We start from the raw sequence: 27146 nt of genomic DNA, 5'->3' as shown, positions 1-27146 counted from the left end.
GTTTAAAGTATGTCATCGTTTTGGTGCAGAATAATGATTAAGAGAATGGAAGTGGAAAGAAGGGACTTGATCAAGTCTTAAAATAAACATTTTCCATTAAAGCCCAGTATAAGAAATATTAATCACAGTCCAAATGTTAAAGGTATAGTTAAGTATATTGTAAAATTGTAAAATTGAAAATAGATGTGGAGTATAGATTTTTGGCAGAGTCACTTCTCTATTTACAAGGACATTTCTGGCCAGACACCACCGGTCACGATCATTAACACACACTGCACTGCATTGTCCAATGTGCAGTGCTGGCACTAGACATTTGGGTACCCTATGCCTTTTTTCCTAAGTTTGGTGTCCCATTACTCCAAAATACTACAGTAATATCACTTGATGCTTAGATCATTAATAAAAATGAATAAGATCTTCAAGGAAATTTTGGTGCCATTTGATTACAGTTTGATTTTCTGGTTTTATTGGATTAGATTATGCAAAATCAAATGGACATTTTTCCTAAGTTTGGCTTCCCATTATTCCAAAATGCTACATTAAAATTAGCTGATACTTATGTCATTCACTTTTTGGAAAGCCTTCTTCAAGGATTTAATGGTGTCATTTGATAACAGTTTGGTTTGCTGGTTTTATTGGACTCCAAAATCTGGTTTATACAAAACTGAACTCACAAGTTTGACTTCTCATTGCTCCCCAATGCTACAGTAATATAACATGATACTTATGTCATTAATAGTATGGAAAGGGTTTTTCAAGTATATTTTGATTTTATTTGATAACAGTTTGATTTGCTGGTTTTATTGGACTCCAAAATCTGGTTCATGCAAAAAAATTAAATTGACATTTTTCCTAAGTTTGGCGTCCCATTACTCCAAAATGCTACAGTAATATCATTTGATACTTATATCACTAATAGAATGGAAAGGGTTCTTCAAGGATTTAATGGTGTCATTTGCACCATCAGTTTGATTTACTGGTTTTATTGGACTCCAAAATCTGGTTTATGCAAAACCGAATATACATTTTCCCTAGGTTTAACCTCCCATTACTCCAAAATGCTACAGTAATATAATTTGATACTTATGTATTTAATTGATGTATTACTTATTCTGTTTGTTATCACTGTGGGTATAATCTGTATCAGTGGTCCGCTGCTGCTTCTCCTTGTCATTATGCAGAATAAGGTGGATAGGTGTGTGTGGTGATGTTGATCAGTAGAGTCAGATTCACTAACGCTCACTTCTCAGTCTACAGATCTGCTTCACGGCTAGCATATCAGTCATGTGACTTCGTTCAGTGCAAGTGTGAGCTTGTTCTGTTGGTGTGTGTGTATGTGTGTGTGAGAGTGAGGGATGTGAATGCAGGATCCTGAGATCCAACACTTAAACACACACCTCTGTGATATATTTAGAGTGTGGCAGACAGCCGTCATCATCACACTGTTCTACATCACTGAGTGTGGACCATATGAGCCGACTGGTGATAATGAGTTTCTTATTTAAGAGAACTGCAGTCAGTGGTTGTGCTTTTAGAGCTCTATCCTCTGGTTTGGTTTATTTATGCATTTATTTATTACAGCTCTGAAAAAAAAAATAAAAGACCACTTGAATGTCTTTGATTTTACCAAATTAAAACCTCTGGAATATAATCAAGAGGAAGATGGATGATCACAAGCCATCAAACCAAACTGAACTGCTTGAATTGTTGCACCAGGAGTAAAGGCATAAATCTATCCAAAAGCAGTGTGTAAGACTGGTGGAGGAGAACATGCAAAGATGCATGAAAAGTGTGATTAAAAAGCAGGGTTATTGCACCAAATATTGATTTCTGAACTCTTAAAACTTTATAAATATGAACTTGTTTTTCTTTGCGTTATTTAAGGTCTGAAAGCTCTGCATCTTTTTTGTTATTTCAGACATTTCTTATTTTCTTCATATAAATGTTCTAAATGACAATATTTTTATTTGGAATCTCATTTTTTTTTCAGAGCTGTAAATATGAAGGGTGGACAACTACAAGTGCATCTCAAAAAATAAAAATATCAATTATAAGTTACTTTAGTTCAGTGATTCAGTTCAAAAAGTCATATATTATATATATGTATTACACACAGAGTGATCTATTTTAAGAGTTTATTTCTTTTATTGTTGATGATTTTGGCTTACAGCCAATGAAAACCCTAAAATCAGTGTCTCAGGAAATTTTTATATTATATAAGACCAATTGGTACTTTTGGCAGTGTGGGTAGTGTGCCAAGTCCTGCTGGAAAATGAAATTTGCATCTCCATAGAAGTTGTCAGCAGAGGGAAGCATGAAGTGCTGTAAGATTTTGTGGGAAAACAAAACTGCACTGACTTTAGACTTGATAATAAAACACAGTGGATCAACACCAGCAGATGACAGACATGACTCTCCAAACCATCACTGATCATCAGTACATTTTATATTTCATTTGTAAATCAAGGGAGCAGAGTCTGGAGGAAGAGAGGATGAAGAGACACACAGTCCAAACTGCTTAAGCTTTAGTTTAAAATTTCCACCAATCAGTGATGGTTTGAAAAGTCACGCTTTTCAGTTGCGAGTTATTTGTACATCCTACATTATCATAACTGTCTTTTTCTTTTACAGAGATTATGAATGATGTCATCAAAAAAGTGAGGTCGAAAGGAGAATGGAAGGTAACTTTTATTAATTATGTCATGAAAGATTTATACACTATCAAGAGAGGACAAATAGAAGATCGTATTTTAAAATACACAAATTTTAAATACTCATGCAGTAGTTATCCAATGGGAGTTAAATCCAGGTTTAGAGTATATTTGGTACAAACTACTTTGGAAATATATACCTTGGTTACATATATTAGATGTAACGTAAATGTACTACACTAAGCTGATGATGACGATCTTTAAAGTATTATAATTATGTGTACTGTATGTGTGGTTTTGCCTTCTTGTAGGTGCTGGTGGTGGACAAACTCAGCATGAGGATGATCTCATCCTGCTGCAAAATGACGGATATTATGTCAGAAGGAATCACAAGTGAGTTCACACACATATTGTAAAGTGTTTTAACATATTGCACATAATGTATATATAATATCATAACTGTATACATAATATCATATCATATAGTATCATAGCTACACAACTGTAGTCTACATATACACACCAAGCCATTCATAAGGAAGAGCTGTACACCTACTTATTCTATCATGATTAATATCCTAATCTTTATGTTGTTGTAGGTTGTAAGAGCAAGCATCATTTTCTGAACTGCTGACTGTGCTGTGTGAGCTTTGTGCTGTACTGTCCAGTCTGTTCCACAAATCGCCTCAAATGACTGTTTACTTTTCTTTTGCTCCAGTTGTTGAGGACATCACAAAAAAACGTGAACCGCTTCCCACCATGGAGGCCATTTATCTCATGACCCCCTCTGATGAGGTAATTATTGCCCTATTACCCCTCATGCATACAGAGAGAGAAAGAGAATGGAGAGAGAGAGAGAGAGAGAATGTAGGGATGAGAGAGAGAGACAAAGAGGATGGCGGGATAAGAGAGAGAGAGAGAAAGAGAGAGAAAAGATGGAGGGATTAGACAGAGAAAGAGAGAGAGGATGGAGGGACGAGAGAGAGACAGAGAGGATGGTGGGACGAAAGATAGAAGGAGAGGATGGTGGGACAAGAGAGAGACAGAGAGGATGGTGGGACGAAAGATAGACAGAGAGGATGGTGGGACGAGAGAGAGAGAGACATAGAGGATGAAGAGACAAGAGAGAGAGAGACAGAGAGGATGTAGGGATGAGAGAAAGAGATAAACAGAGAGGATGGAGGGACGAGAGAGAGAGAAAGGATGGAGGGACGAGAGAGAGAGAGAGAGAGAGGATGGAGGGATGAGAGCGAGAGACAGAGATCATAAAGGGACGAAAGATAGACAGAGAATATGGAGGCACGAGAGAGAGACAGAGAGGATGAAGGGATGAGAGAGGGAGAGAGAGAGAGACAGAGAGGATGAAGGGACAAGAGAGAGAGAGACAGAGAGGATGTAGGGATGAGAGAAAGAGATAAACAGAGGATGCAGGGACGAGAGAGAGAGAGAGTATGTAGGGATGAGGGAAAGAGATAAACAGACAGGATGGAGGGATGAGAGGGAGAGAGACAGAGAGGATAAAGGGACGAAAGATAGACAGAGAGCATGGAGGGACGAGAGAGAGAGGATGGAGGGACGAGAGATAGACAGAGAGAATGAAGGGATGAGAGAGAGAGTGACAGAGAGGATGTAGGGATGAGAGAAAGAGATAAACAGAGAGGATGGAGGGACAAGAGAGAGAGACAGAGAGGATAAAGGGACGAGAGATAGACAGAGAGAATGAAGGGAAGAGAGAGAGAGTGACAGAGAGGATGTAGGGATGAGAGAAAGAGATAAACAGAGAGGATGGAGGGACAAGAGAGAGAGACAGAGAAGATTAAGGGACGAAAGATAGACAGAGAGGATGGGGGACGAAAGATAGACAGAGAGGATGGAGGGACGAGAGAGAGAGAGGATGGAGGGACGAGAGAGAGACAGAGAGGATGAAGGGGCGAAAGATAGACAGAAAGGATGGAGGGAAGAGAGAGAGAGAAAGGATGGAGGGACGAGAGGTTTTATTCTATAAACTACAGACAACATTTCTCCCAAATTCCAAATAAAAATATTGTAATTTAGAGCATTTATTTGCAGAAAATGAGAAGTGGTTAAAATAACAAAAAAGACGCAGAGCTTTCAGACCTCAAATTTAATCACAGTTTTTATGCACATTGGCATGTTCTCCTCCACAAGTCTTACACACTGCTTTTGGATAACTTTATGCCTTTACTCTTGGTGCAACAATTTAAGCAGTTCAGTTTGGTTTGATGGTTTGTGATCATCCATCTTCCTCTTGATTATATTTCAGAGTTTTTTTTATTAGGTAAAATCAAAGAAACTCATCAATTTTAAGTGGTCTTTTATTTTTTATGTACTTTAGTTCGTTATTATATATGTCTGTTTTTGTGTGTGTTTTATTTATCAGTCTGTGGAAGGACTCATCAATGATTTCAGGGACCCCCGTGCCCCCATCTACAGAGGAGCTCATGTCTTCTTCACAGACGGTCAGTCGCTTAAACAGAGAGTTTGTTTCCATACTGAATCGATTTATTAATTGTATTATGTTATTCAGTCAAATACACATACTGGTAACACTCACTATATTTATATATTTTACTAAAATTAATTTTAAAGAAACAGTCAGAGTCAGTCTGGTTTAGTGTTTACAGCATTAGGAGGTCAACACAAATCAGCTGGAATTACATTAAGGTCACTGACCGACATTTACCACCATAGATCTTCTTGTTGTTTCTAAAGCAGCTTTCCAAAAGCCCCTCCCCCAAACTGATCCCCCACCACTGTCACAAACACTCAACAAATACAGAATAGAACTTTTATGATTATGTGAGCTGGTGCACATTTGGAGAGCAGTGCTGGAAATAATATAAATATTCTATAAGCTTTGTTATGCCACAGTTAGTTCTGACTCTGCAGTGTGATTGGCTGAGAGGCGTTCTATGAGTGCCGTTATCAGCCGGTAATGCACTCTAACCGAAGCTCTCCATGTATTACTCCGCCACATATAGATAACCTAGCAATGATGCAGCTCTTACAAGCCAAACAGCACAGCTACAAACAGAGCAGTAATGGAACTATTTTAACTGGCGGAGTATTTATTTAACAAAAATATGTATTAAACACTTAACGTTTTACCTCAGCAGTGCTACTCAACTCATACGTTCAAAATCTTATTCAAATTAACACAGAGAAAAGCATACAGTCTGTTGGTAAAAAATAAAAAACGCCATTCCCATGCTAAGCTAGCTCAGCTAATGTTGCTATCCTAGCCCTGTACAGCTTTTTGTATCTTTCAGCTGGAAAACAGCCTGTTTGATAAGAGGTAAAAAAGAGTAAACTCATATTAAGCATGATGACGGATGCTGAACACTTTGTTTATTTAAAATGTATGACAGTATAGCAGAAAAATTAACTTAAACATGCCGTTTGTTGGCTGTTTTTGTCTGAATAACAAATTAAATTTGTATTTAAACTGTTTTGTATTTTGTTTTCTTGTTTTTTATTTTTCACAGCTGTCCCAGACACCATGTTCAACCTGCTGACCAAATCACGAGCGGCCAAAGCGATAAAGACGTTAACTGAAATAAACGTGGCTTTCCTGCCCTACGAGTCTCAGGTCAGTGTCTCCACAGAGTGGCACTGGGTGGGTGGGGTACACCAGTGATGGCATGATGAAAGCATGGCGAGGGATGAATGGTGGAATGTTCCAGAGAGGCTTTAGCTCAGCCGTCGCTGTGCCTCCAATCCTGTCTGCTGTTGTCCTCTATAATTAATCCGGGGGGGCACCCTAACCCGGCACTAATCCCGCGTCCTATTGGCTAACGTCTCGTCAACAAGCCAGCAGGCGGATAGTGTGGGAGTGGGCGGGACTGGAGGAGCTGGATTGACTGTCAGTGGGATTGAGATCATGTGACCCATGACAGATGGGGCAGTAGGTGGAGGGGAGTAGTGTGTTATGATGGAGAGAGAGAGAGAGACAGATAGAGAGAGACAGGTGGAGATGGGAAGAAGCTCCATGTTACTGTAAACACAGACACAACACTACTTATCGACCGGTCTTCTACTGATCACAGACTCGTTTTCCACTAAATCAGAGGAAAACACTGTAATACTGGATAGACAAATATATATACAGACAGACAGACAGATAGATAAATAGGTGGATAGATGGACAAATGAATGCATTGATGTATCACTGATATTATTAGTGTCATTAGTGTCATTAGTTGCCCTAGCTTTCCTTCACATCTTTCCTTGCTAGGTGTCGGTAAGCATTGTCCTGCTGAAAATCGAGAGTTTTATGCCCTGCCATTAGCAGAGGTGGAAAGTAACTAATTACATTTACTCAAGTTACTGTAATTGAGTAGATTTTATGAGTAACTTGTCATTTTTAAAGTAGTTTTTCAAATAGGTAATTTTACTTTTACTCAAGTACATTTTGACACAATTAATTTACTTCACTACTTTGAAAACTCCCCGTTACTGAGTAAAATATGAAACGCTGGGGAAAAACAAACAAATGGTTTAAATAAAAAAAAAATTGTTTTGTTCTCCATGGCTGAAATAACAAAAAACAAGTTCATATTCATAAAGTTTTAAAAGTTAAGAAATCAATATTTGATGGAACAACCCTGGTTTTCATGTTTTTAATCACGGTTTTCATGCATCTTGGCATGTTCTCCTCCACCAGTCTTACACACTGCTTTTGGATAACTTTATGCCTTTACTCCTGGTGCAAAAATTCAAGCAGTTCAGTTTGGTTTGATGGCTTGTGATCATCCATCTTCCTCTTAATTATATTCAAAGAAAATCATAATTTTTAAGTGGTCTCTTATTTTTCTTCCAGAGCTATATATATATATATATATATATATATATATATATATATATATATATATATATATATATATATATATATATATAATTATAAAATTCTTCATCATCGTGCATCCCTAGTAATTTGTGTCCCTTTATTGATTTAACTGTTTTCTGTGTGTGATGCAGGTTTACTCTTTGGACAAACCCAGCGCCTTCCAGGACTTCTACAGCCCCTTCAAAGCAGACGTGAAACCCAAGATGCTGGAGCGTTTAGCTGAGCAGATAGCCACCCTCTGCTCTACACTGAAGGAGTACCCCGCCGTCAGATACAGAGCGTGAGCATCGGAACCATACAAAACCCCTGTGATTAATGAACTGTGATAAGACTGATTCACAATACTCATAATACTACCTGTGTGTGTGTGTGTGTGTGTGTGTACTTTCTCAGAGAGTACAAAGACAATGCGATTCTGGCTCAGATGCTGCAGGATAAACTGGACGGCTACAAAGCTGATGACCCCACTATGGGAGATGTGAGTAAAACCTGGTCCGTTTATATCAACAGTAGTGCATTAACACATGAGATTAGAATTTAAAACTTTAAAGTTATGATTTCATCATTTATTTAGTCATTTTATAATGTCTAGTTGTGGTCTCTAGTATAAAATAATACAATCTGAGCCTTTTTTTTTGTAAAAAAAAAAAAAAAAGAAGAGTGCTCAGGTGTTTCTGTATAGCCCTGCTTTAGTTCACTGAATTAGTGGTCTCTGAAGAAAGACAGGATTTCGGCTCTTGCTCATAAATATTTATACATGCAAATATATCGCCTCTGATTGCCTAACAGCACTGCAGCAGAAAGTCAAGTCCTCAAAGGACAAAACGTTTTTTTTAGAGATTCAACCTTAGTTATAAAGATATAGCACTGAGTGCAAGAGGGCTCTACAGATAACCCATCTTTCAGCTAAACTGATGCTACTAACTTCTTACCTCAGACTTGGAGATTCAGTGCTTAAGGTATTTCACCATGTCGAAGCCCCAGAGTCCGCTCTATATCATAAAATCTGACCCGAATGGCGCCTGCTTTGACTGGGGTTCTGTCGAGTTGTGCTACCTTGTCAAACTGTGCTTCCCTAGTGTATATTTATGGTATCTGTAAAATGCAGAATCAACCGGAGATCCGATTTAAACCTTTAGTTACTTACACAAGATAGCTAATGCTAACTAGCTAATGTAAACAGAGCTGTAAGCTCTTTAGCTTGACAGCTAGTACCTGTGGGCGTTTTTCTGAGGATTTTCTTTTAGCTGCTGCAGACAATGGAGGTTTCATATGCAGCATGCATATACAACTCAGAGAAACCCATTGTATTTCAAAAAAAAGCCTGGAGCTGTATTAGTTTTTTGATTTAGTGTTTTAAACAAAGCATTGCTACTGTTGAGTTAAAAAAAAGATTTAAAAAATCCATATTGAAATATGGATTAAATCTCATAACTAACTCTTACTACCCCTCTCTCATTCATTACCTCTCTCTCTCTCTCTCTCTCTCTCCCTCTCTCCATGTCTCTCCATCTCTCTCCCTCTCTCTCTCCCTCTCTCTCCCTCTCTCACACACACACACAAACATAATACACACACACAGCTGCCTCTTCTATTAATTTGGCTTCTCCTTTTAAAGGTCTCCATTATACTTTTACTCAGCACATTAAAATATTCTAAAAACATTAAAACTACACTAATATTGCTAGGCCCATCAAATACATACCATAAATACAGGGAAATACCAACTTCTGAATGTTTCATGATTAATTACACAATATTGTTGTGATTATAACACATTTTTAAGACAATAATATAAGTGTAATTATTTTTATTTTTGCATTTAAATATCTATTATTAAAAGCTGAGATCTTAAAAAGAACTCATTAAGAAGTGCATTAATCAAAATAATACTTTTTTTAATCAGTTGATGCCATTTTTAGCAGGTGTTTGTAATTTTTGGAGGTTCTTTTGCTCTCTCTCTCCCACAGGGTCCTGATAAGTCTCGTTCTCAGCTGCTGATTCTGGACCGAGGTTTTGACCCGTACTCTCCGGTTCTGCACGAGCTCACCTTCCAGGCCATGGCCTACGACCTCCTGCCCATCGAGAACGACGTCTACAAGTAAACTCACGCAAACAGAAGCAGTTGAATATACACATTCACTATTAAACGAGCTGCTTTCACTTCTAAACTACTTACTTTATATCTCTATCTTCTATGTGTGTGTGTGTGTGTGTTTGTGTGTGTGTCTGTAAATTAGGTATGAGACGACGGGAATGGGAGATACTCGTGAGAAGGAGGTGCTGCTGGATGAGGATGATGACCTGTGGGTCACACTCAGACACAAACATATAGCTGAAGTGTCGACGTGAGTCCTAACATCACTTTATACAATCTATCCAGAGTTCCTGTATCCTGGTCACCCCATTGGTAGATTTGTTGCTTCATTTAGGCATTTGCATCTCAATTTACATATATTTTGTCTAGTTTTGCCAACAGATTTTTTTTGCAGTGTAGAATCCGGAGAGACATTTAAAACAATGCATTAATAACTTTAAAAGTGCACAAGAAGCTTATTAAAAACCACTGTTTCAAACCCGTAGTCTCCAGCCCTAAACCCAGTTGAGCACCTGTGGGGCATCCTCAATCAAAACGCGGAAGAGCACAAAGTGTCTAGCATCAACTTACTATCTTTGTGATTTCATCATAAAGGTTTAAAAGAGGATTCCAGTTGCGATGTTGGAATCTCTGGTGAATTCCATACCCAATTTTTTGAGGCAGTGCTAGTTTTTGTAGTGCAGCAACTTTTTTTCTCGATTTTAATGTTGTGCACTACTAAGGATGCCTACATTTAAGTGAACATGGGTGTCACCATGTTTTCCTGACATACTCAGTGTACGGATGCCCACACAGGACAAATGCAAGGTCATTTTTTTACTTATCACCAGGGCACCAGTGCAGGCACGCATAGCGGAGCTTGACGCAGTGGGAGAACCTCTGTCTTCTTAAAAAGAAAAATGTTGTAATAAATAAAGCCGGATGAAATGTAGCAAAATCCATGGTATAAACCCACTATACCCACCATTTATTATGTATAGCGAGGCTATAAATAATATAAAATTCAGTTCGGTTAAATAAAAATGAATGAGGACCTGTAAAGTTAATCAAATATTGTCAAATATAAAGGATAGGTTGAGGTTTTGATGAGCTGTTTCAATGATTTAAAACTGAAAATAACTGAAACTTTTATTATTCTGCACATAAAAAGCCTGTGATTGTTGAGTTTTTATGTTTTATGAGTTTATATTTTATATTATTTATTTTTTATATAATTTTTTATAATTTTTATTATTTTATTGATCAAATTATTTATAAAATATATATATATATCATTTTTTTCAGTTTTCTTAGCTTATTGATATACATTTTATAATCTCTTATCATCATTATCATTTTACTTAACTTTCACTACTATTTTTTTTTCATAAGATATACATTTTTTACTTTTTATGTATCAATTTTTATGATCTTTTTAAAATGTCCTATTTTTCCTTTTTTACGTATATATTTAATTGTCTATAGTAAATGTCAGTTTTTTTTTCTAATTTTTGAAAAATCTTTTTAATCCCTTTTAAACTATAAATGCTCAGTGGCGTTGTAAATGATGGTCCCCCTCCAGTGTAAATAATCGATTGCTTGATTAATATTCAGTGTTGCACACCCAGTGTTTACATAAACAATAAACAGAATAAAGAATAAAATAATAATGATAATAATAAACTTTATTTATAAAGCACCTTTCATACATAAAAATGCAGCTCAAAGTGCTTCACAATAAAATTAAATAAATCAGCAAAATGTAAAAGAAATATAAAACAAATTAAACAATTAAAAAGTAAAAAAAAAGTATTTCATAAAATAGTAATGGTAAAATAACATAAATAGTGCAATATAGATCGCTAAAATAGGGCCCAAATTCTCTAATAGGCAGTGTCGAGTACCACACAATCAAAATTCATACATAAGATGCACTGGGTTACAAGGTGCACTGTCGATTTTTGAGATAATTAAAGGATTTTAAGTGTGCCTTATAGTCTGAAAAATATGGTATTTATGACTCACATAAGTTTACCTAATAAAAAAAGACAAGATACACGTTTCTAATAACAAGTATAACCTTATTTTAAAGAGATTTTTTTCCCTCTTTTTGTTATTCTCTGCTTTCAGGGCTGTAACTAAATCACTGAAGGACTTCTCCTCGAGTAAAAAGATGAACACAGGAGAAAAGGTGTGTTTATCTACAGTTCTACATCTACAGTAATTATTATTGACCAGTGATTAAGGATCTTCAGCATTGTCTGTCTCTCTTCTGTATATATAGACCACCTTAAAGGAACTGTCCCAGATGCTGAAGAAGATGCCTCAGTATCAGAAAGAACTCAGCAAGGTAGAGCAATCACCCTCAAATTAACCCTCAATACAATCTTAATTAATACAATACAATACAAGTCTTGAAAAGTTAACACTGACTGTGTGTTTTAATTCTGCAGTACTCCACTCACCTGCACCTGGCAGAGGACTGTATGAAGCAGTATCAGGGCACAGTGGACAAACTCTGCCGTGTGGAGCAGGTACAGCAGCTCTCATACACACATATAGCCTGTAAATTCCCTTGCACTGGGCTGAATGTGGTACCCTTGAGAGGGGTATCCAGTTATTTGTCTTAAAAGTGTTTTTTTTTTTGTCTAAAAAGCTTCTCCTGGAAGGCTTCTCCCATTAGTTTTACACATTCTACACATAGAGTATATGAATTAAAGTATATGATCTGCTGTGCTCAAAGTCCATGTTACCATCTAGTGGTTGAAAACAAGAAAAGCAGCATCTAGCTCTCATAATCAGCTAAATGATTGGTTGATCATCAGTTGCACGTTTCAGCACAAAATTGAGTGATACTCTTACATATCTGACTGAACCTCAATAATCTCAAATATCTAATACATACACATGCAGACTACTCTATGTTTTACAACCAGTTTTAAGTCATATTCTGAGATCTTTGATATTTATTAGTTTGTTTTATTCTTTTGTTTTTATATGTTTTTAGGGTAGCAGTTTAAATTTGAGAAAAACTTGATATAAGTATAATTTTATGTAGATTATTATTCAAATAAAATTCCTCTTTGAAAAGATCTAAAAAAAACTATGGCCCTAAAATATTATATGACGATATTTTAAAGTATTTTTTGTGATAACAAAATCTTGTGAAATGCCAAAACATATTTTTTATATAGTACTTCTGCAAAAAAGTAAGTATTTACATATTATTTAGTATAAATATAACTGTTTTATACATTTAGTAAAAAAAAATTATGTTTCTCTATTTCCTAAACAGTTACTTATCTAGACTTTGAATAAAAAAAATTATATATGTTATTGAATAATAACAGTCGAATAAAAATGCAACAACTAAAATGTATCACTAAACTAAAGTGCAGCAAGTTTAGTTTTTGCAAAGAAACTATTAAAGGTAAATACAATAAATAGAAACACACATACAAAAAGACTGATTTCAAATATAATGCTATTATCACAATCTGGAGTTCTGATAACATAAGGGTACCATAATTAACCCCTTAACGCCTGTTGTTGCAAATATGCGACTAACCGTTTGATTCAATCAACCTGCCAAGATAGCGCCTGCATTCCCCCAATGCCTGTTAGTGCATATTCGCCACGGACCTAGGAACCTTTGACAATTTACAATTCAAATGAATCTAGAATTCAAATTAATGAAATGTTTCCTGTAATATTTGTGTATATTGTGTTGGTGACAGTAATTGGTGTTATTTATTATTGAATGCCTGCTGTTGGGTGCATAAATAAAACATAGATTTTTCACTGTTATATTACTCTGTTATTGTTATCTTAGTATGGACCATTATGTCTGCTGTAGCAAATTTGCAACATACCGAATTTACCCCAAATAGATCATATTGCCTGTTGTTGCAAATTTGCAACATACCAAAATTTCTATTTATTTTTGTGCAAAAGTGAAATTAATAATCTCAACAATATTTACTATCTACTTAAAGGTAAAACACACATGAAACATTTTTTCATATACAGCTACATTAATTCAGGCGTTAAGGGGTTAACAGTATTTATGACAGAATGTCTCAACTAATCATTAATTGACACTAAGACAGTTTGTCTCAATTTAAAATGTTTCACTACATTCTTAAGCATTTAACATTAATGTTTGATAATGTATTAACTAGTGTCAATCAATGATTAGTTGAGACATTACATAACAATTTAATAATGTTTATTGCTGTCCTAACTGTGGTTATTTTATGTTTTTGGTAAAACTTTATAATAACTTTTATTAATATACCATTAATTAATAATTAATAACTGTTATTTTTCACATTTTAAGAAACTAAAAAAAATAGTTGCTTTCACATTTGTAAAGACTAATAAACGCATTGGCAACATGAACTGCAGTTGATGAACATTTGCAAAATGTTCAAAATTCGTATTTACTAGTGATTTATTAGTGTTTTAATTCTGATGATCCAATGAATGGTTTGCTAACATTTTTAATATGAATATTCATGCTGATAAATACGTGTCATGTGTGAGCATTTGTTACTATTCAAATTCTGATGAACTGCTGCTTTGTTCACATCTACTGATCATTAGTTAAAATATATTAGTTTATAAAAATATATTAGTTATAAAAATATATTAATGAAAGATACCAGTTACCAGTTTTTCTAATCATGTCAAACATTTTGTGTGATATTGTTGTGTGAGATATGATACGGCACTACTGTTGATCATATTCGGTAAAATTTAGTAAAAGCATATGCAAAGCACACACATTATTTATATCTAATTTTTTTTTTTTTTTTAATTCATATTGAGAATTTACACTGTGTTCTCAGGACCTGGCGATGGGTTCAGATGCTGAAGGAGAAAAGATCAAAGACCCGATGAGAGCCATCGTGCCCATCCTGCTGGACGCCACCGTCACCATCTTTGACAAGATCCGCATCATCCTCCTCTACATCTTCCTCAAAAACGGTGAGACATTACAGCTTCAGGGCTCCAGATCTCATTTCCTGCGAGGCGTCGGCGTGGCGGGGCCGGCGCTCCGGGCTGGACGGGAGATGAATTTGGAGGAGCATCTCGCTCCAGGCCAGACTGTCATAATACTAAATTCATACTGATTACTTCATATCCTCAGATTTATCTGCTGTCGGTTTGTGTTACACTAACAGCCTTTCATCCTCAGCTCTGCTTGTATGTAAATGTGTGTGTGTGTGCTTGTGTGTGTGTGTGTGTTTGTCAGGTGTAACGGAGGAGAACCTGTGTAAGCTTCTGCAGCACGCTCAGATCCCACCAGAAGACAGCGATATAATCTCCAATATGGCGCACATGTCAGTGCCCATCATCTCCGAGGTGATTCTGATTAAATCAGTCAAAATCCTGTTAATATAATATTTTAATAAAAACACATGGAGACACTATCAATCAATCAATCAATCAATCAATCGATCAACCCTCATTTTCAATGTAGCCGAGCATTTACAAAAACAGGGGTTGACATGACGAAGAAAACAATAGCTAAATTAATTCTTTTAGAATGACAGTAAATAAAAGATAAAAATGGAATTAGAATAAATTAAATAAATAAAATTAGAATAAAGCTTGGTTTAATTGATAAGAAATTAAGATCAAAAGAAGATAAGATTAATACAACAAAAATGAGTTGAAATTGAGCTAAAACTAACTTTTACATAATACAATAAAATTATAAATAAATAAATAAACAAAAAAATAATAAAAGCAATAATAATAGTAGTAATAGTATTAAAAGAAAATCTAAATTAGTTAAAAAGCAATAATACAAAACTATTAAAAAAATTAAATAATAATAATAATAATAATAATAAGAAGAAGAAGCAGAAGAAAAAGAAGAAGAAAGAAAGAAAGAAAGAAAGAAAGAAAGAAAGAAAGAAAAAATAAAGAACTAAAAGAAGAACAAAAAATATATATATTGATATTGATAAAAGTATTGGAATGCCTGCTTATTCATTGTCCAAAATTGAATAAATTAATGAATGAAGTTACACTTATGAAGCACCTTTCTAGACACTGTGTATTTGCTTCAAAATGATTTATGGTATTGGTGCTTATTGCTGTCTTGGCAGTGAATTGTCAGCACAGCTGCATCCCCAATGCATGTACATCCCTGTTTGTTTCACACACATGGACATGGAGCAGTGCACAAACCCAACTTTTACATTTAACAATAAACAGAATTAACGAGTGTGAACAAGCAGGTTAGTTTCCTCTGCTGTGTAGCACTGGACACGTCCAGGTAGCTGCGCCATTAAATTAGCAATCTGCCAAAGTCAGTGCCAAAGAGTGCACCTGTCTCTTAAAGGGAATGTTAGGCAAGTGAACACTGATTGGTTTATTTCACATTCATGTTTCAAGTCATGCAAGGTGTACTTTTCCTGTCGTTACGATAGCAAAGACACACTGACACTAAATCATGCTGCCCAAATAATGAACACCATCTCTTTGTTACTCAGCAAGCCACCACCCGTAAGAAGAAGACTGACCGTAAAGAGAGAATCAGTGAGCAGACCTACCAGCTCTCCAGATGGACTCCTCTGGTCAAGGACATCATGGAGGTATGATGGAGAAAACAAGGGTGTGATTAAAGTATAAAAATACAGAATGATTGACTTCTGAAGTCTTGTTAATTTTACAGGACGCCATTGAGGACAAACTGGACCCGAAGCAGTACCCATACATCTCCACACGCACAGCCACCTCCAAAACCACCACCGCTACCAGGTAAGACCAGCACTGATATCATTGATACGTTACTTGATTTCGGTAATTCAGTTCCAAATGTGGAACTCATATATTATATAGATGTATTACACACAGAGTGATCTATTTTAAGTGTATATTTTCTTCATTGTTGAAAACCCAAAAATCAGTGTCTCAGGAAATTTGAATATTATATAAGACCTGCTGGTACTTTTGGCAGTGTGGGCATTGTGCCAAGTCCTGCTGGAAAATTAAATATAATCGCATCTCCATAAAAGTTGTCAGCAGAGGAAAGCATGAAGTGCTGTAAGATTTTGTGGGAAAACAAAACTGCTCTGATTTTAGACTTGATAATAAAACACAGTGGATCAACACCAGCAGATGACATGTCTCTCCAAACCATCACTGATCATCAGTAAATTTTACATTTCATTTGTAAATCAAGGGAGCAGAGTCTGGAGGAAGAGTGGAGAGACACACAGTCCAAACTGCTCGAGGTCTTGTGTGAAGTTTCCACCAATCAGTGATGGTTTGGAGAGTCATGTCATCTGCTGGTGTTGATCCACTGTGTTTTATTATCAAGTCTAAAGTCAGTGCAGCTTCTCTCACTTCATGCCTCTCTCTGCTGATGACAACTTTTTTGGAGATGCAAATTTCATTTTCCAGCAGGAGTTTACAAACTGCCCACACTGCCAAAAGTACCAATTGTTCTTATATAATATTCAACTTTTCTGAAATACTAATTTAACTTACTAGCACTTAAAATAGATCACTCTGTGTTTAATACATCTGTATAATATATGAGTTTCACATTTTGAACTAAATTACTGAAATAAATACATACAGTTATATGTCGTTTTTTAATTATGTAGGATTTACAGAGGTTAGACAACGAAACTGAAACACCTGTCATTTTAGTGTGGGAGGTTTCATGGCTAAATTGGAGCAGCCTGGTGGCCAATCTTCATTAATTGCACATTATTGCACCAGTAAGAGCAGAGTGTGAAGGTTTAATTAGCAGGGTAAGAGCAGAGTTTTACTCAAAATATTGGAATGCACACAACATTATGGGAGACAAACCAGAGTTCAAAAGAGGACAAACTGTTGGTGCACGTCTTGCTGGCGCATCTGTCACCATAAAATTGGCATCTCTGTGGTGCTGCTCATAAGAGGCGTGGACCTGTTTTTCCTGTAAAGCGGCTTTGTGACAACCTTTGTTGTAAAAAGCGCTATATAAATAAAATTGAATTGAATTGAATTGAAAGACAGCAAGTCTTTGTGATGTATCAAGAGCCACGGTATCCAGGGTAATGTCAGCTTACCACCAAGAAGGACCAACCACATCCAACAGGATTAACTGTGGACGCTGTAAGAGGAAGCTGTCTGAAAGGGATGTTCGGGTGCAAACCGGGATTGTATCCAAAAAACATAAAACCACGGCTGCCCAAATCACGGCAGAATTCAATGTGCACCTCAACTCTCCTGTTTCCATCAGAACTGTCCGTCAGGACAATAAATTATTGTGGTCTAAAATCAGTGTTTCACCAGAGTTTCATTGTCCAACCCCTGTATATATTTATCTTCACAAAAAAAAGGTATGAATAAATATAATTCACTTTAATGTAATGGGTCGAAATTATGTATTAAAATGATACAATTATTAAACCAGTTAAATGCACACTCATACCCGCTGTTCACTGACGCTCCTCTTCTCATTCTGCAGTGCTCGATATGGTAACTGGCACAAGAATAAAAGCCCTGGTGAAATGCGAACAGGTCCCCGGGTCATCGTCTTCATCATCGGGGGCGTGACCTACAGCGAAATGCGCTGCGCCTACGAGGTCACGCAGGCCAACGGGAAATGGGAGGCGCTGATTGGTGAGCTGGAGTGGAGGTTCAGAGCTGTGTGAGATCTTTGATCCAGACTGTAGAGGAACAGCGCAGTCAGAGTAAATGCCAAAGAGTTCACGCTGTTCTTTCCTGTGACCCGTCACAACATAAAGGCCATTAACTCAAATACTAAAGCAGCAGAAGCTCCATCTCTCCTCTAGATGCTTTATACTGACTGTCCTGTAAATACATGTGTGTTTAAGTGCGGATCATTTCAGATCTCAGCAGATCAGGTCCTTCATCAATACAGCAGTGGAGAAGAGTCAGCAGATCGAGTGTGTGGGTGAAGAAAGCTTAGCACTGGCTCATATTTATAGTGACTGAAGGAATGCATGATATGACTTAAGTGTATATCACAATTTATTTCTTAATTCTTAAGGCCAATTTATACTTATACTACCTACGTGTATTCCACGAAAATGCACTACTTAGCAGAGTGCGTTTATACTTCTGTGTGCACATATCAGTGGTTCTGTGTGGAATTGTCCCCCCCCCCCAAAAAAAAAAAATTATACCACAGCAAAAAAAAAACGGAAATTGTTTTAAAACAAACTTTTATCTTGAAAGTGTGCTGAAATCTGCACCCCCGCCATGAAAAGCTCCCCCTCTTGGGAGTGTGTTTCTAATTAAAGTTAGCTAAAGCAATGATCTCTGCTTCTATCAAGAAGATGCGCTGCCGAGAGGGGGTGTTTTTTCATGGCGGGGGTGCAGATTTATGCACTATTTTGGTACCAAATTCAGCACCCCCACTAGGAAAAGCACCCCCTCTCGGAAAAAGCTATTTTCATTTTCTAAGTAAAGTTACAACCAAGAAGACGGAGGTGTGCGCTCCCGAGAGGGGGTGCTTTTCCTGGCGGGGGTGCTGAATTTGGCACAACCTCGGCTTTATGCGCGAGGTCAGCAATGAATCACAATGACAACGATATATTCTGCAATAAAAATTACTTTTGGATGATGCTTTACTTTGATTCATTTTAGCAAATGTGTCCCCGCAATGTCAAATCAGCTCTTACATTAAAAACAAGTTACTGAAAATGTTGAAAGTGCACAAATAGCTTATTTAAAAGGACTGTAAATAAGTTGATTGCCTTGCAAGTTTTGTAGCAATCTAAAAAAATGTTTTATACCCAATTTTCTGTTTTCAATTTAAGCTTGACACAGTCCGAAAATTTAACTGGTAAATGTCGTTTAATAATGTAATTAGCATAAAAAAATCAGTGAATTGCAAACTTCAATGTATTGAAACCAAAACAAAATTTTATTTAGTTCTTGTCAGATTTTTAAGACCTTTGGGAGTAAATTTGATACTTTTTTAATACTCTTTAAGGATCCGTTGACACCCTTTCAAAAAAAAAAAACCCAAAAATCTATAGAATACATTAAATAAGGAAACACTGTGCTTTTTTATTTATTTATTTTTTAAGTGAATTAAAATTTTTATAAGTTAAACTGTACAAAACCAAAGTCTGAATGTTAATGTATGTTATGCAAGATAGGGTTAATTTACGCTGTTCTTTTCCTGTATTATAAGCCCACTTCTGACATTTACATCCACTGGAGTTGCATAAAGAACAAAATGCTCTAGAACTGTAGGAAGACGACATGAAAAGCTATATATTCTGAGCTCCCACATTTGTACATAAGGCCACAGCACTTCACTTATAGCACTTATAGTCTGGGGTTTATCAGACGTGGCCTGAGTGCCCTGTGTGTTATATATAAAAACAGCATGCTCTTTCCTTTCCTAAATGACAGATAATTACAGAGAAAGCAGCAAGTAACCTTTCATATCTGCTTCCACAGGATCCACCCACACCATCACTCCCACCAAGTACCTGAAGGAGCTCCAGCATCAGGACTTCCTGGACCCCAACGCTGCCCCGGAGGACAAGCTGACGGCTGAGGACTGAAGCGGGCGAGAGACGGTGAGCCGGAGAGAGCGAAAGAGCCCCAAAGAATTTAAGAAGAACCCAAGAAGATCCATCACTGTCCTTTATTTAGAAGCTAGTTTTTGTTTCCACCCAGAACGTATATTAAAAAAAGCATTAAGAACACTAAAAAAGCATTAAAACTCAAGGAATCAAACTAAATATTCTGGGTATGAGTGATACTATAGAATCCATGAATCCAATATCATGAAATAGCTAAGTTTTGGGAGGAGAAACATGCCTAAAGCTCCTCCCCTTTCCAATCTAACATCCTATAAATCCCCTCAATGTGTCTGATGCCTTGTGCAGAGTTTTTGCAACCCTCCACCGCCCGATCAGTGAAGGATCTAGGATTTTTTTCGGAGTATATAGACGGTGCGTATGTGCTGCCGAGAGAGGGTGCTTTTCATAGCGGGGGTGCAGATTTAGGCACCCCCGCCAGGAAAAGCACCAGTTCTTCACCAGTCACAGCATGTTCAAACACTTGTATTGTAACTATAAATTAAAAAATGTTACACAGTAAAATCTATGGAGTTCATTTTGTGCCCAAAAGTTTTAAACAAAAAAATACATCTGCAATCAAAATGGCAGATTATATACGTATAAAAGCATATACATATAAAATGAAGCAGAAGTAAACAAGAGATTCCAGAAGCAAAATACTTTAGCAGCAAAGTACACAAAAATTTACAGAAAATTCACAAAAACACACAAAATATTAATGCTAAGAATGGCAAAATCTATACGCAAATAATAATAGTCAAATAACGTACTCAATTATATTTAAAAATATATTTTTGATATATTTGTTTCTGTTTTGAATTTGCTACATTACACTTTTTTTCCTTTCCTTTTGATTCCTAAAATTTTGATTGCACATTTTTTATTTTTTTGTGTTAAACCTTTTTACACAAAGTTAACTCCATAAAAATCCTAGTTTCTTTATTTTACAAGCATTTTACTGTGTGTAGACAAATTATTCTCAAACACACGACATTTAAGAACCTTTTTTTTAATGAATATTGACTGTATATATATATATACTGTCTACATCAGATTTAATCGGGCTAGACAATGATCTCCGCTTCTATCAAGAAGACACGCTGCCGAGAGGGGGTGCTTTTCATGGTGGGGGTGCAGATTTAGGTACTACTATGGGGCCGAATTCAGCACCCTCGCCAGACATTCCTATTTAGCACTTATAAGTGTTTGGGATTGGAATTGCTCTCAGGCAAACAACAGACGAGGGCCAATCAGATTTTAGCAGATTTCAGCCAATGCCCCTGTGGCCCTGCCCCTAGAACTGCCATTGTGCCCCTGCCATCTCCTCACTTTAACTCTGTTATCTCTCCCTCCTGATTCTGATACTTATAGGAGAGGAGGACACGCTTTCTACGACAAGCTGAAGCTGCCTGAACTCTCAATTCTCTCTTCTATCGTCTTTCTTTTTCTAAACAGCAAAATAGTGGCTTTTACAGATACAGAACTTTCCAACTATAGACAACCATTTATTTCTAAAATTTTGAGGATATTGAACAAAAACTTTTAAGCACCCTGAGTTTTAAAGAGTTTTAAAGAGTCCGTATCAAACTCTTAAGCTTTTAAAAACATATATATGTAAAACGAACATTAGACCAAGTGTCTGGTTCTTTTGTGACAGGAAGAAAAGAGCAGTATAACATGTACAGTATATTCCAGTGTGTTTAGAAAAGCAGATCCAGTGTAGAAGTTGAGTAAAGTGCAGTATTTAATTCAGTGTTAGATATACAGTAGATTTACAGTAGAGCCGCCAGCAGTTCTTCAGTTATGTACTGTATTATACAGTGGCTGAAGCTCATTATTCTCAGGTTTGCATCTATTAAAAAACATCAAAACACATTTAAACACATTAAAACCTAAGTGTGATCCCCACAGCTTCCTATAGTTCATACCACACTAACACATATTGAACTTTGAGCTATAAGTGATGACAGTGTCCTGTTATTGTATGATACTATGCATTGTAAAGGTATTATCATGATAAAAAAAAAGTTACATTTAAAATGTGATATGTCTCTAGTGATATAAATGTATACTAGCATTAAATCTACGAAATAACCTTTACATAACTGTAGCTGTCAGTAGGAAAGAATATATTTAATAATATATTAAAGCTTGGCAGTGTGTAGAGTAGCTGTAGAGCAGGGGTCTCAAACTCATTTTTGCCGAGGGCCACATTGGCATATTGGCTGTCCTCTGAGGGCCAGATGTAGCTTATAAATGTAATAAAATGTAACCAAATGTAATACAAAATGAATGTAATTACTCCTTAATGTTAAATAACTCTCAATATATTATTTATTCAATCAAATATTACAGTTGCATGGAAAAATGGTTGCTTGTTGCTCTATTAACATAAATCCTTTTAATTTATAAGTTATATTAACTTTGATCAAAACGTTTGATACTGAAATAAGGCTTAATAAATATAAAATCAAAAATTGTGAGCTGTGACAGATTTAGCATTTCCTCAGATTTAGCAGTTCCTCATCCAACCACTAGTCGGAGCTGCAGCTGCAGCACCACAAGCCCGCAGTCTTTGCTTAGTCAGAGCTGCAGCCCAGCCACGGGCTACAGGGCTCAGCTGAGCCAGTCTGGAGCGTTTTTAAAAATTTGTAAGTTCTTCTGTGTATGAAATAAAATAACCCCACTAACCGGATAATACAGCTCTCTACAGTTCATCTTTCAGCCCAAGCAGCTAACAGCAGCAGTTTAGAGCAGCGTCACGGAGGCACTGCTCGGATTACATTATAAACAGGTCAGTTAGCGCGCTCAGGATGTTTATAACTACGGAGTTTAGTGGACACACCACGGCTGCAAGGTTAGACTGTTGAAGGCTACTGAAGACTACTAAAGCAGGCAACGCAGCGTAAGCAAAAAAAAACAAAAACCACACACACACCAAAATACAAGTTAAGATAAAATATGAAAACGAACATAATAAAGCATAAATAATTAAATTGAATTGCGGGCCAGATGTATGTTTATTTTGTTAACCCGTGAGGGGCCGTATGAAACCGCGTGGGCCGCTACTTTGAGACCCCTGCTGTAGAGTGAGTGGTAGATGATAGATGGATGGAGAATAGTGTGCCTCTATTCTATAGGGTGACCCGGCGTCTCTTATAGCAAAGCTGAAACGAGACTAAACTCACCTGAAATACGAACAAATTACTGAAGGCTCAGTATTTTCTGGGTGTGATGCTTTACAGTGTTGAATGTATTATTCAGATCCTCGCTTATCAATAATGAAGGACTTGCGTAGTTTGATCATTGGAGGGACTTAAAGAAGGTACAGTGTTATATTTAAGGTACAGTGTTATATTTAAAGAGACAGATTGTTTTCCAAATCAATTCTTTTATTCGTTCCTTTAACTTTGACAGTTTCTTGGAATACACTGACAAAAACACACATCTGCTTTATTTGTGTTTGGTGTGGTGAAGTGGATAACACCACCACCTGCCAGTGAGCTACCATGTGGGAGACTGGGGTTCAATTCCAGGTCTGGGTGACTATGCTGTGCTACACCAATAAGAGTCCTTGGGCAAGACTCCTAACACTACATTGGCCCAACTCTGTAATAGGAATAAAAATAATTGTAAGTCGCTCTGGATAAGAGCGTCAGCTAAATGCCCTGTAATGTAATGTAATGTAATTTCTCTGAGTATCTTCAGAATGATTCAGGATTATTGTTTATTATTATTACATTATTTATTCCGAAGCTTGTTTGTCTGTTTTGTCTGTATTATCTATCATGTCATATTTGGGTAACACTTTATTTTAAGGAACACAAATTAGGAGTTTATTAATGTCTTATTATTTGCTTACTAAAGCCTAAATTAGACATTTGTAAATGTTTTATTCACTACTTATTAGGCTTTATTCTGTGTAAGTGTTATTGGTGCTAAATTAGGGGTCTGTTATGCGGTTATGATTAATAAGGGCTTCATTAGTTCTTATAGTGCACAATAAACGGGTTGTATTCTTGGGAATAATTTGATATCGATCTTATTAACTTTAATATATTTAAGAATAATTTAGTCTATTTGGGAATAATGTTATATATATTTGGAACAATTTGGTTCATTTAGGAATTATTTGGTATATTTTGGAATAATTTGGACAGACTTTCTAGTTCTTTATAGCTATATAAATATATAATTGTTAAGTCATGTTCATATGTTGCCATTGCTGTTACAGTTGTAATTTTAGCATTATTAGTATCTGCAAATAAAACCAGTCGGTCAGTCTACATTTTAAGTGTAGAAGTTGAGAGTCTACATCTAACAGGAAATAAAACTGCTTGAATTCAATAGAGAATGTTATTTTATTAGGACAATTGCATTTTTGACATTCAACTTCTGTAAATGGAAAATCAAACACACAGTTCTTTTTAGTGTCTAATCAGTGATGAACAGAACCTCACTTTAGAATATGGCGCACATCTTTTAGTCTATTAGTGATTTATTAACCCTTTATTAACTCAATAAACTCAATAAGCACAGCCATAACCCTGCCAAACTCACATAGATCAAACTGCTGCCAATTATAATAACACTAATAACATGTAGAATTAGCTAATAGTTAATGCATAACAATGTGCTTAATAACAGGGTGCTAACATAACTCTTTATAATGCATTATAAGAACTAATACAGCCATTATAAATCATTTCCACATAACAGACCCCTAATTAAGCACCAGTAACACTTAAGAACAGAGAATAAAGCCTATAATAAGTAGTGAATAAATCAGTTCCAAATGTCTCATTAAGGCTTTATTAAGCAAATACTAAGACATTAATAAGCGCCTAATTTGTGTTGCTTAAAATAAAAGTGTTACCCATATTTGTATCTCCTGTGATCCTGTTTGAGCTCTGGATCCGTCATTGTGCTGCATTGTTCTTCTGCTGTATGTACAGTAACAGTCAGTCAGGGGTTAAAGGATTTCTCCAGCTGGGTTTATTATCTGCCACTAAGTTACTACAGACACTTACTTAGTGTGTATATCGGTGCAGTGTGAATCTTTGCAGCTGCACTTTTAAACACAGTGTTTTTAATGGAAACGTGCAGCGCTGACGTGAGCAGTGAACGCAGCACATACTGTGTGTTCAGTGTGTGTAAACAGCATGGAGCAGCAAAGACAGCATTTTTGTTCATAGCTGTGTATTATGTGGCTAATTTTTTTTTCCAGCAGTTTAGCTCAATTAAAAAGAAGAAGTATATTTGATAGCTGGGTCGAATCGAGACGAGATCACGTTCTCTCTGCTCCAGAAAAAAAAAGCTGGAGTTCTCCTTTAACTTCTTTATCTGCTTTAAATCTAAACTCATCTTTCTGATCCTGCGTTTTTCCTGCTGTCTGAGAGTTTCTCTCTTATCTGCGTCAGTTCAGACTAGTTCTCTAGCTCCGGGTTGTTGTGGGCACTCTGTGTAGAGCTGTAGTGTGCTTTTATTTATTTATTTATTTATTTATTTATTTATTTATTTTATTTATTAATTTTCTTTTGGTTTCATTTCGTTGAGTTTGTGTTCTGTAGTTAGACTGAAGATGTGGACGTTATGAAAATGATGCAGATTTAAAGTGAATTCTGTGGAAACAGTAATATAACACACATTGTCCTGCAGTGTTGTACTGATGTTGTGTATTATTAAAGCTGCCTCTGTATAGTAGAGTCTGTAGTTCTGCTTCTAGGTATTATTTTTTCCAAATATGTTTAAATATATATAAAGAAATGAAATAAATCATCTGTCTACTCTGTTTAAAATATGGGCTCTGAAGCATTAGAATTAATTCTGACTACATAAATAATAAATAAAAATAAATAAAAATATATGTCATAATGTGTTTTAATGTTTCAGATCAGGTTATATGGACTAAAAAAACACAAAATATCTCCGCAAAGAATGGCAAAATCCATACGCAAATAATAATAATCAAATAACATACTCAATTATATTTAAAAATATGTTTTTGATATATTTGTTCCTGTTTTGAATTTGCTACATTACACTTTTTTCCCTTTTGATTCCAAAAATTTTGATTGCACATTTTTACACAAAGTTAACTCCATAAAAATCCTAGTTTCTTTATTTTACATGCATTTTAGTGTGTGTAGACAAAATACTCTTAAACACACAGCATTTAAGAACCTTTTTTTTAAAACATGGAAACATCAAAACATCCATCCTACATCACATTTAATCAGGCTAGACATTCCTATTTAGCACTTATAAGTGTTTGTGTTTTAAATTGCTCTCAGGCAAACAACAGATGTTGTTCTGCAGTGTTGTACTAATGTGTATTATTAAAGCTGCCTCTGTATAGTAGAGTCTGAAGTTCTGCTTCTGGGTAATATTTTTCAAATATGTGTAAATATATAAAGATATGAAATAAATCATCTGTCTACTCTGTTTAAAATCTGTATTCTGAAGCATTAGAATGAATTCTGACTAATTCTGACAGCGACTGCATAAATAATAAATGTTATAATGTGTTTTAATGTTTCAGGTTTGTCAGGTTATATGGACTGGGCCTTTTAATCAAGCGGTTTGGATGAGATATTTAGTGTTTTCATCATTTAGGCAGAAGAGGGCGCCATTAATCCATTTAAACCTCAACAGCATTATGTTTAGTATATAGGTCATGATTATTCCTCGATTTCTCTGATTTAAATAAACAAAACTGTGCTAATATTAGCGTTTCATTTTCTACAAAGTGCAAAAAATAGTATTACATTAAAAAAAGCTATATATATATATTAAATCTTTAAAGAAAAATATGATTCTATATTTTGCAAGAAAATGTATATTTATCTTGGTGTTATTTATTACATGTATTTTTTTTTGTTTGATATGTTGTCCCAGATACAACTGTTATAAATTATGTTATTGTCATTTTAAGACCATTTTATGTCACTGATATAACATAACATAACATCATGATG

At 35.8% G+C, this 27146-nt stretch overlaps 2 protein-coding genes across 3 annotated transcripts in view; both read left to right on the top strand.

Annotated features, from left to right (window-relative positions):
• The window catches only part of stxbp1b (syntaxin binding protein 1b), a 42578-nt gene extending 20888 nt beyond the window's left edge, over nucleotides 1-21690 (top strand). Inside the window, exons 2-19 of the mRNA XM_049470323.1 lie at nucleotides 2632-2681; nucleotides 2963-3044; nucleotides 3370-3446; nucleotides 5053-5131; nucleotides 6158-6261; nucleotides 7650-7798; nucleotides 7912-7996; nucleotides 9489-9619; nucleotides 9759-9866; nucleotides 11726-11786; nucleotides 11880-11945; nucleotides 12049-12129; nucleotides 14446-14584; nucleotides 14853-14962; nucleotides 16102-16203; nucleotides 16284-16369; nucleotides 18072-18226; nucleotides 20042-21690. Coding sequence (XP_049326280.1) covers nucleotides 2632-2681; nucleotides 2963-3044; nucleotides 3370-3446; nucleotides 5053-5131; nucleotides 6158-6261; nucleotides 7650-7798; nucleotides 7912-7996; nucleotides 9489-9619; nucleotides 9759-9866; nucleotides 11726-11786; nucleotides 11880-11945; nucleotides 12049-12129; nucleotides 14446-14584; nucleotides 14853-14962; nucleotides 16102-16203; nucleotides 16284-16369; nucleotides 18072-18226; nucleotides 20042-20148 — 1772 coding nt within the window. The 3' untranslated portion in view covers nucleotides 20149-21690. The remainder of the gene's footprint in view (nucleotides 1-2631; nucleotides 2682-2962; nucleotides 3045-3369; nucleotides 3447-5052; nucleotides 5132-6157; nucleotides 6262-7649; nucleotides 7799-7911; nucleotides 7997-9488; nucleotides 9620-9758; nucleotides 9867-11725; nucleotides 11787-11879; nucleotides 11946-12048; nucleotides 12130-14445; nucleotides 14585-14852; nucleotides 14963-16101; nucleotides 16204-16283; nucleotides 16370-18071; nucleotides 18227-20041) is intronic.
• LOC111191728 (alpha-1-antitrypsin 1-2) overlaps nucleotides 1-27146 on the top strand; it is a 313064-nt gene that overhangs the window by 186588 nt on the left and 99330 nt on the right. The gene's annotated exons all lie outside the window — the stretch shown is intronic.

Source organism: Astyanax mexicanus, chromosome 22, assembly GCF_023375975.1.
Source record: "Astyanax mexicanus isolate ESR-SI-001 chromosome 22, AstMex3_surface, whole genome shotgun sequence".
NCBI lineage: Eukaryota > Metazoa > Chordata > Actinopteri > Characiformes > Acestrorhamphidae > Astyanax > Astyanax mexicanus.
The sequence above is the reverse complement of the archived record's forward strand: the minus strand, read 5'-3'. Positions and strand labels throughout refer to the sequence as shown.